This window comes from Papio anubis, chromosome 5 (assembly GCF_008728515.1).
Source record: "Papio anubis isolate 15944 chromosome 5, Panubis1.0, whole genome shotgun sequence".
Lineage (NCBI taxonomy): Eukaryota > Metazoa > Chordata > Mammalia > Primates > Cercopithecidae > Papio > Papio anubis.
Genome location: NC_044980.1, coordinates 133,939,504 through 133,950,714, shown reverse-complemented (window position 1 = coordinate 133,950,714; position 11,211 = coordinate 133,939,504). Strand labels below are relative to the sequence as shown.

The window sequence follows — 11,211 nt, the reverse complement described above, 5'->3', positions numbered from 1 at the left end:
TCTCACTCTGTCACCCAGGCTGGAGTGCAATGGCGTGATCTTGGCTCACTGCAAGCTCCACCTTGCGGGTTCATGCCATTCTCCTGCCTCAGCCTCCCAAGTAGCTGGGACTACAGGCACCCGCCACCACGCCCGGCTAATTTTGTATGTTTTTAGTAGAGACGGGGTTTCACCATGTTAGCCAGGATGGTCTCAATCTCCTGACCTCGTGATCCTCGGCCTCCCAAAGTGCTGGGATTACAGGCGTGAGCCACCGGGCCAGGCCATACAGTTTTTCAAAATGTATGAGGCCTTGGCTTTTCTCACCATATGTCTCTTCATAATTACTGTTGCTATTGAAACATATGACCCATTCAGTAAGCTTCACATTAAATGTGTTCTACCTTAAGAGACAATGTCCTGAGAGAGCACTATTCTGAAGTCCTTGGTTGTTATTCGTGAGAAAGACTTATCTCATTTCAGGTACATTTTATGAAGAATGATCAGCAGGGCTGGGCTCAGTGGGTCACTCCTGTAATCCCAGCACTTTGGGAGGCCGAGGCAGGCAGATCACTTGAGGCTAGGAGTTCAAGACCAGCCTGGCCAACATGGTGAAACCCTGTCTCTACTAAAAATACAAAAAATTAGCTGGGCATGGTGGTGAGTGCCTGTAATCCCAGCTACTTGGGAGGCTGAGGCGAAACAATTGCTTAAACCTGGGAGGCAGAGGTTGCAGTGAGCCAAGATCTGGCCGTTGCACTCCAGCCTGGGCAACAGAGCAAGACCATGTCTCAGGAAAAAAAAAAAAAAAAAATGCTCACCAGAATAAGCCCACTGCAGGGGCAGTGTCGCAATTCAGCCATTTTCAGGTACTTCTAATTCCTCAAATTTCTCTAACATCTGTGCTTCAGTTTCTTTTTCTTATAGTAGCTAGTACATTGACTAGCTACTATAAGGCATATGGTTAATGTAGCAGGCATATGGTTAATGTAGCACATTCATTTTTAAAAATTCTGTTCTTTCCATTGCCATATGTGGTTTCTATATTGTATCTCCTTGTAGAAGAGCCAAAGGGGAAAGATTAGATGTCTTTCTTTTCTGTCCTTCATAAATGAGCAGCTAAATTCAGAATACAAAGTAATTTACTGTACTAACATGAGAGAATTGAAAACAAAACAATAGTCCAGTATTGACTTTCCAAGTGCACGTATTCCAAGTCAATACTAGACAATAAACGCATGAAGAGAAGAGCAAGAAATAAGCAAGAAAGGAGCACTTATCTGGTAAAACATTTCTCCTTTCTTGCTTATTTCTTGCTCTTCTCTTCATGCATTTATTCACTTGGTCCCATTAAAACTCTCATTTCCCCTATCAATATTTATGATATATTTTTATACAATCCTAACATTTTTTTCTTATAAAGAAAACATATTCCTAAGCAGAAAAAGTAACTTTTCATGGGTATCCTTATCATTGGGATATTCTTTTCTAGGCAAGAGCTACATTTCCTGGATTTACTTCCATTTCCTACATGTCCTCAACTCAATGCCCATCCTTCCTGTTCACCTGAAGCCTGAGAGTGACCCTTCCATGGAAATTATCTCCCACATTCTCTCTACAATCTTCTCTTAGATTTTTTTTTTTTTTTTTGGTCACAGGTACTGTGATAGCTAGCCTCCAAGATGGCTCCCATTGATTCTTACCTCCTGGTATTAATCTTGTATAGTCCCCTCCTACATTGAAGGGGAATGTCCTGAGTAAACGATAAGCTATTGCAGAAATAATGATTTGTGACTTGCAAGGCGAAGTCATAAAAGACGTGACTTTTGCTTGCTCTCTCTTGGATCACTCACTTCAAGGGAAATCAGCCACAATATTGTGGGGACACTCTTTGGAGAGGTCCAAGTGGTGACAAACTGAGGCCTTCTTGTGAACAGCCAGCAGAACTTACCAGACATGTGAGTGATCCATCTTGGAATCAGATTTTTCAGCCTCTGGTCAAGGCTTCAGATGACTGAAACTGTAACCGACATCTTGACTGAAACCTCATGAGAGACCCCGAAGTGAGAAATGCCCAGCTAAGCTGCTCCTAAATTCCTGATCCACAGAAACTATATGACATATAAATGTTTGTAGCTCTTTTATTTCACTTCATTTTGGAGTAATTTCTGATGCAGTAGCAGATAACCAATACAAATTTTTGCTGCCTATCTAGAAGGGAGGTGCTGCCATAAAAATATAAAGTGTGAGAGTGGCTTTGAAATCAGGTCTGCACATGGAGAGAAACTACTCTGGAATTTTGGACACACAGAAACTATGGGATATAACAAATGTTTTTTTGTGTTTTAATGCCGCTAAGTTTTGGGAGTGATTTATTGCACATAAGTATATAAGTAATGCCTGTACATAAATGTCATTTGAAAAAAATAAGCAGAATTTGTTAGAAGAGTAGATGGAATTAGTACATGGAGAGCCTTCGACTCTTAAATTCAAGATCTAATATTGGTCCCCTGGTACAAGTGTCTAGAAAAAAAAGATACAATACTGGGTGTTGCTATCAAGTGGGAGCAATTGTTATTTCTGTGTGTTCTTGATCCGAGAGACAAAGTGAAGAAAAGTGTAATATTGTGATACATGTATTTGGTCTTTGACTCGTTTCCTGGTATACAACTGCTAAAATCTTAGAAACTCCAAAGTGATGTCTTTTTCTATGCTGATGATTGACTTGAAGGTTGGCAGCCCCTAGGTAGCCTTAGGATGAGCTCTGGTGGTCAGAAAGACCAAGGCAGGATTAGGATCAACCTCTAGAAAAAGGGAGAGGGGCTGGAGGTTAAGTTGATCACCACTGGCCAATGATTCAATCAACCACTCTTGTGTAATGAAGCCTCCATAAAAACCCTGGGTTCAGCAAGGTGTTTGATAGCTAAACACATGGAGGTTCTTGGAGGATGGAACCCTGGGGAAGGCATGGAAGTTCTGTGCCTCTTTGCCTGTGTCTCACCTTATGCATCATTTCATCTGTGTCGTTTTGTAATATATTTTATAGTAAACCAGTAAACATGTTTCCCTGAGTCCTGTGAGCAGCTCTAGTGAATTAAACCCAAAGAGGGGCAATAGCAACCTCAACATGAAGCTGGTCTATCAGAAGTTCTGGAGCCCCAGACTTATGACTGGTGTCTGAGGTGGGAGTGGGGTGGGGTGGGGTGCAGTCTTGGATACTGAGCACTTACCCTGTGGGATCTAATGCTTTCTTCAGGTAGATAGTGTTGGAATTAGATTGGAAAACACCCAGCTGGTGTCTGCTGTAGAACTGATTGCTTGCTTGGTGTGTGGGGAGAAAGCCCCATCCATTTTGGTCACAGAAGTCTGTTGTGTTGATTGTTGTGCTGTGAACAGAAGCAAAACATCTTGAGTGCATTTTTCCACTCACAGAAACGTGCTTAAAGACTGGCAACATGTGTGCATCATGCACTGTAGCCCAATGGGATCCATATATTTTGATTTCACTCTCAGAAAAGGGAAGGGGGAAAAAAGGTTTTGTTTTGTCTTCTTTTGCTCTGTCAGCCAGGTTGGAATGCAGTGAAGTGCTTTTTATGGAGGCAAAGATAGCCTAGCATGGCTGTTCATACAGCTAAAGAAGATAAAATAGCAATGTAGAACTTAATCCATTTATTTGCAATGAAAGATAAAAGATGTAAAATATTTTTAAAATCTCACTCAGATAACACCTTTACAGTAAATAACCTTAATTATATGTTTTAGGCTCTCTCCATAATGAAATAGTAATGCAGAGAGTATATGCCATGTCACTAGACTCGGAATGCCTTGTACTTGTTTATATTTATTACACATATAATGGGCTCCCTTTGTCTTAAGGTCTACATCTAATGGCTAAACCATTTCCAAATATCTGTTTCATTTGCCATTTAGTATTTATTTTTAGACTACAGGAAGCTTCAAAGGAAAAATTCTAATTTATATTAGGTGACTGTGGCAAAATCTACTAAATATGTTATTATTTAAATAATTTCTGGGCTGAGTGCAGTGCCTTATTTCTGTAATCCCAGCTCTTTGAGAGGCTGAGACAGGAGGATCACTTGAGCCCAGGAATTTGAGACCAGCCTGGGAAACATAGTGAGAATCTATCTCTACAAAAAATAAAAAAATTAGCTGGGTGTGATGGTGCACACCTCTGGCACCATTAGCTACTTGGGAGGCTAAAATGGAAGGATTGCTTCAGCCTGAGAGGTTGAGGCTACAGTGAGCCACGATTGTGCCACTGCATTCTGGCCTGGGCAACAGAGCAAGACAAATCAAAACAAAACCCTTTTCCCCCCTTCCCTTTGCTGAGAGTGAAATCAAAACATAGAAAAAAATTCCTCAACTATGACATGAGGGATTTAAAAATCTTAATGAAGTTTTATATTTTCAAATTGCAGATTGTTCTCATCCTCTCTGCTTTACCTAAGAGGCTGCTAAGTAAAACAACAGAAAGGATTTTTAAAAGATGTTAACCTCTAAAGACAAAGACAATAGGAAATGAGACAACAATGGGGAGAGATGTCAACCCATTATCAGAAGGCCAAAACAGAGAAATGATAAATGAATTCATAGATCAGAAAAAGTTACACGCTGAATGTCTGCAAGTAGTTATGCCAAAGAGAGACAAACCCACTTGATAGAGCCTTGTAAGAGGCAAAATTTTTGCAAGCAGAAGATTCCAGGGAAGGTGGGAAGGTGTAGGGTTAGAGATGTGAGATTCATTAAAGTCTGTGTTCAGAGTTGTTGGGTGTCCAGGATCTCTATCCCGCTCTATGAAGCCAGATAACTCTTTCCATCCCACAGAAAGATGGAAATGTTATTTTCTTGATAAATTGAACCAAAGAAGGCCCAAACTCAGAGAAAGTAGGCACAGTATCAAATAAAGAAAAAATTATGTGAAAGTCTATATATTTACTCCAGGTGTGCCACCCCTCTTCCCCTGTCTTGTTCTCTTTAAATCAGTATCTAGGTTTATAACCTACCTCTCCCCCACCACACCCTACACACACGGAGTCAAGATTGGTAGAGCATTCTCTGAAGAAACTACGTGGTCCCAGAGAAAAGAACTGCAACTGTTGACATTTGGGCATTTCCCAAAGAAAAGCCCAGGTTACTATTTACCACAGTGAACACTACCTGGTGACAAATTATTCATGCACAATTTGCTTTTCAGTACCTCATTAAAAAAATTTTTTTTTAAAACATTTTCTCAGAGACCTTTGTTCTGAAGTACCTCACTTTTAATTGACAATCAAGGATAATTAGACAAGAAAAGTTTTCTAAATGAAAGAGAGAATGCTTTCAGCATACTTTCTTCCCCCCAGATTTTGTTTTTACTACCCATGGCCGACTACGGCTTGGAATGTAAGCCTGGAGAGAATTCATTCCAATGCTGGGATTATAAACATCTGGGAGGAAAAAGTGTGTCCTGACAGTGGTGTCCTCACTAATGTCCAAAAAACATCTTGCCTTGAAAGCTAGACATGTCATTTATATCCTGAACTTCTACTTCTTTTTAAATTTAATTTCATTTTAGATTCAAGGAGTACATGTGCAGGTTTGTTTCATGGGTATGTTGTGTAATGCTGAGGTCTGGGCTTCTAGTGAACCTATCACCCAAATAGTGAACATAGTACCCAACAGGTAGCTTTTCAACCCTCAATCCCTCCCACCCTCCCCACTTTTGGAGTTCCCAGTGTCTGTTACTCCCATCTTTATGTCTTTGTGTACCCATTGTTTAGCTCCCACTTATATAAGTGAGAACATGCAGTATTTGATTTTCTGGTTCTAAGATATTTCACTTAGAATAACAGCCTCCAGCTCCATCCATGTTGTGAAGGACAAGATTACATTCTTTTTCATGGCTGCATAGTATTCCATGGTGTACATATACCACATTTATACAATCAACTATTGACGAACACTTATGTTGATTCTGTGACTTTCTTATTATGAATAGTGCTGCCATAAACATATGAGTGTAGATGTTTTCTGTTTTTTGTTTGTTTGTTTGTTTGTTTTTTGAGACGGGGTCTTGTTTTGCCACCTAGGCTGGATCATAATTCACTGCAGCCTCTACCTCCTCAGCTCAGTCAATCTTCCCATCTCAGCCTCCTGTGTAGCTGCCACTACAGGTTTATGCCACTATGCACGGCTACTTTTTGTATTTTTTTTTGTAGAGATGGCATTTTGCCATGTTGTCCAGGCAGGTCTGGAGCTCCTGGGCTCAAGTGATCCACCTGGCTTGGGCTCCCAAAATTCTGGGATTACAGGTGTGAGTCACTGTCCCCGGCACAGGTGTCTTTTTGATAAAATGATTTCTTTTCCTTTGGGTAGATATCCAATAGGGGATTGCTGGGTCTAATGGGTGTTCTATTTTTAGTTCTTTGAGAAATCTCCATACTGCTTTCCATAGGGGTTGAACTATTTTACTTTCCCACCAACAGTGTATAAGCGACAGATTTCTACTTCTGCATGAGGCTGTGTGGGTCCTCAAAGAGAACCTCAAAACTCAGAAAGCACAGTGCTGAGCCACCCAGCTTTTTTCTGTCAAGTTTCTTAGCAATGCAGTATATAAATACTATCCATTTTCCAAGTTGATTTTATAGTGCTATGTTCCACCTTCAGAAATGATAAGGACTTCTCGTTCCACCAGTTCCCAGGGCTGCAACCCCAGATCCTTGGGGATGTTGCCATGTGATAGCATTTCTCCAGCTCCGCAGGAAAGCAGTAGCACATCTCCAGGGCTAAGGACTCCCACAGTGCCCTACCCCTCTCCGCATCCCCCAGGAAAGTGAGGAGCATGGGAAGCTCACTGAGGGTTTTCTGATCAAAAGCAGTCACTGTGTCTCATGTAGCAACCCTCAGATCGTTTTGTTACTGGAAAGGGGTCCCAATCCAGACCCAAGAGATGGTTCTTGGATCTCTGCAAGAAATAATTTGGGGCAAGTTCATAGAGTAAAGTGAAAGCAAGTTTATTAGAGAAGTAAAGAAGCAAAAGAATGGCTACTCCATAGGCACAGCAGCAGCCTGGGCGACTTGACTAAGGATACTTATAGTTGTTTATTGAACATAAACTAAACAAGAGGTGAATTATTCATGAGGTTTCTGGGAAAGGGGTCCAAAGTTACCAGAAATGAGGATTTCTCCCCCTTTTTAGACCATATAGGGTCACTTCCTGTTGTTGCCATGGCATCTGTAAGTGGTCAGGGTGTTGGTGGGCATGTCTTTTAGCATGCTAATGCATTATAATTGGCGTATAATGAGCAGTAAGGACGACCAGAGGTCACTTATTACGCCATCTTGATTCTGGTGGGATTTGGCTGGCTTCTTTACTGAAAACTGTTTTATCAGCAAGGTCTTTGTGACCCATATCTTGTGCCGGCTTTCTATCTCATCCTGTGACTTAGAATGCCTATCTTCCTGGGAATGCAGTCCAGTAGGTCTCAGCCTTATTTTACTCAGTCCCTAGTCAAGATGGGGTTGCTCTGGTTCCAGCGCCTCTGATAGTTTGTCTTCTCTGCTTTATTTTTTGTAGGCTGGGGCGGGGGTCTCATTTTGCTGCCCAAGCTAGTCTTGAACTCCTAGGCTCAAATGATCCTCCCTCCACAGCCCCTCCAAGTGTTGGGATTACAGGCATGAGCCACTGCACCTGGCCTGTTTTATCTACTTTAAAGCAGTTTTTCTGTAGATTGACCTTCTGAATTCAGGCTCCATTCAAGTGAGGGCATCTTCTTTTCAGTTTGTTTGGTTTTGTTTTTTGCATGGTAGGAAGCGTGGGACAGGCTGGGTGCGGCGGTTCATGCTTGTAATCCCCAGCACTTTGGTAGGCCAGTGGGTAGATTGCTTGAGCTCAGGAGTTCGAGACTAGCCTGGGCAACATGGCAAACCCTGTCTGTGCAATACAAATTTAGCCAGATGTGGTGGCTTGCAGGTCTGGAGACTAGAAAGTCTGTAGTCCTTCTAGTCTCAGCTACTCAGGAGGCTGAGATGAGAGGATCTTTTGATCCCGGGAGATTGGGGCTGCAGTGAGCCGGGATAGCGCCACTGAACTCCAGCCTAGGCGACGAAGTGAGACCCTGACTCAAAAACAGAAAAGAAAAGAAGCAGGGCTGGCTGATTAGGACAGTATTTCTTTTGCCGCCAGTCGAACAGCGGCGTCTAGAGTTTCTGGCCATAATTGCAAGAATTTATCGAAAAGCTTTAAATGTTTTCTTGGTTTTGGTTTTGTTTTGAGACGGAGTCTCGCTCTGTTGCCCACCCTGGAGTGCAGTAGCAAATTACAGCTCACTGCAGCATCGACCTCCCTGGTTCAAGTGATCCTCGCCTCATTCTCCTGGATAATTGGGACCACAGGTGCGCGCCATCGTGCCTGGGTTTTTTGTTCGTTTGTTTGTTTTTGTAGATATGGAGCCTTGCCATATTGCCCAGCCTGGTCTCGATCTTCTGGGTTCAAGCGATCCTAACACCTCCATCTCCCAAAGTGCTGGGATACAGGAGTGAGCCACTGCGCCCAGTCGCAGTACACCAAAAGTATTTATTCGGTCAGCATCCCCAGCCTGCGGGCGCAGGGATGGCGGGTCCAGGCTGGAGGCGGCTGGGGGCCCCGCCAGTGAGCCAGGAGCCGCAGGAACGCTAGTGAGCCGCGCGCGGGGCCGGCAGCTGGGGGTTATTTCAGTGCGCGGGGAGAGGGCGGCCCGCGGCCTAGCGTGGGGTTAAGCGGCCTCCCCCGCACTGGGGTGAGAGCCCAGAACAGGCGGCAGAGCCACCCCCCAACCCCCAACCCCAATCCCCGCGCTCGCTGCGGGCTGGACGTGAAAAGACGGTCCCATGCTCTGGGGAGTTAGTCGCCTTCCACTGGTACCTTCAGATGAGTGAGCGAACATGAAGTCCAGTCCTGGCATCCAAGCCGCCATCGACCTCACAGCGGGGGCCGCAGGGGGGACAGCGTGTGTACTGACCGGGCAGCCCTTCGACACAATAAAAGTGAAGATGCAGACGTTCCCCGACCTGTACAAGGGCCTCACCGACTGCTTCCTGAAGACGTACACCCAAGTGGGTCTCAGGGGCTTCTACAAGGGCACTGGCCCGGCACTTATGGCCTACGTTGCTGAAAACTCGGTCCTCTTCATGTGCTACGGGTTCTGCCAGCAGTTTGTCAGGAAAGTGGCTGGAATGGACAAGCAGGCAAAGCTGAGTGATCTCCAGACTGCAACCGCGGGGTCCTTCGCCTCTGCATTTGCTGCGCTGGCTCTCTGCCCCACTGAGCTTGTGAAGTGCCGGCTACAGACCATGTATGAAATGGAGATGTCAGGGAAGATAGCAAAAAGCCATAATACAATTTGGTCTGTCGTGAAGGGTATCCTTAAAAAGGATGGCCCCTTGGGCTTCTACCATGGACTCTCGAGTACTCTACTTCAAGAAGTACCGGGTTATTTCTTTTACTTTGGTGGCTATGAACTGAGCCGATCGTTTTTCGCATCAGGGAGATCAAAAGATGAACTAGGCCCTGTCCATTTGATGTTAAGTGGTGGAGTTGCTGGAATTTGCCTCTGGCTTGTCGTGTTCCCAGTGGATTGTATTAAATCCAGAATTCAAGTTCTTTCCATGTATGGAAAACAGGCAGGATTTATTGGTACTCTCTTAAGTGTTGTGAGAAATGAAGGAATAGTAGCCTTATATTCTGGACTGAAAGCTACTATGATTCGAGCAATCCCTGCCAATGGGGCACTGTTTGTGGCCTATGAATACAGCAGGAAGATGATGATGAGCCAGTTGGAAGCATACTGAAGTGTCTTGGTGAACCTGGATCTGAGTCTGTGAGTTTGAGTACTACAGTTCATCACAGGTTTCAACAGAATACAAGACCAATGCTGAATTTTGACTTCATGGGAATTTTGGTTCTATCTTCCCTTCTTCTACCCTAAATCTTAACTTTATGAAAGGGCCTCTATTTTACATCATATAATTTCTGCCCATAATTGTATTGAAATAGGAAAGTTGCTGCTCTTGCACTTGCTGGAATGTACAGGATGGGCTGGTTTGCCCTATGTACCTAATCTGAAAAACTAAATATCACGCTGTCAGGGCCTTTGCATAAAGCCATTTTTGTGTACGTGCAGTTTGGATGATTCTATGTCATGAGTGAAACAATTTGGTTCTATGTATAATCTTAAATATTACCCCCCCACCAAACCCAGAATTGACCATATTTTGTAAAGATAGGTATGAATGATTGCTTAGGATCTCTTTTTTTTTTTTTGGAGGTGGAGTCTCACTCTGTCACCCAGGCTGGAGTGCTGTGGCGTGATCTCGGCTCACTGCAACCTCCGCCTCCCTGGTTCAAGCGATTCTCCTGCCTCAGCCCCCTGAGTAGCTGGGATTACAGGTGCCCACCACCACACTTGGCTAATTTTTGTATTTTTAGTAGGGATGGGGTTTCACCGTGTTGGCCAGGCTGGTCTCGAACTTCTGACCTCAGGTGATCCACCCACCTCAGCCTCCCAAAGTGCTGGAATTATAGGCATGAGACACTGCGCCTGGCCAGGATCTCTTTTAAAGTCTACTTAACATGTGCACTTCATTAGGCGGTTCAAGTTTGGAAAAGTCTTCATTTGGTGCTTGAAAACCAAAATACTCATCTCTTGCTCTCTGTCTGTCTGTCTGTCTCTCTCTCTATATATATACACTTGGTTTTTTTTTTTTTTGAGATGGAGTCTCATTCTTATTGCCCAGGCTGGAGTGCAGTGGCGCGATCTTGGCTCACTGCAACCTCCACCGCCTGGATTCAAGTGATTCTTCTACCTCAGCCTTCCAAGTAGCTGGGACTACAGGTGCACACCACCACGCCTGGCTAACTTTTGTGTTTTTAGTAGAGATGGGGTTTTGCCATGTTGGCCAGGCTCATCATGAACTTCTGACCTCAGGTGATCCACCCGCCTTGACCTCCCAAAGTTCTGGGATTACAGGTGTGAGCCACGGCACCTGGCCTCATCTATGTTTTTAAGAGGAGAAGGTACCTGCATACTGGTGTGGCTTTGACATTCTTGAGTTAAAAGTTTCAGAGTAAGCATTGTGGATTTTCCCAAGAAACAATACCCTTAAAATAGTGCTATCCATTTTCAAAGTGGGATTATATTCTGCATTCTGCCTATATGGTTAGGAATGGTCTAGAGTATCATCAGGCCTTGG

The 11,211-nt window shown here is 43.9% G+C and overlaps 1 protein-coding gene across 1 annotated transcript; it reads left to right on the top strand.

The window, feature by feature from the left end:
• Positions 1-8,461: 8,461 nt before the first annotated feature.
• SLC25A2 (solute carrier family 25 member 2) lies at positions 8,462-10,135 on the top strand. Its single transcript, XM_003900263.5, has one exon. The coding sequence runs from the start codon at positions 8,905-8,907 to the stop codon at positions 9,808-9,810; it is 906 nt and encodes a 301-aa protein (XP_003900312.1). The 5' UTR covers positions 8,462-8,904; the 3' UTR covers positions 9,811-10,135.
• Positions 10,136-11,211: the final 1,076 nt, after the last annotated feature.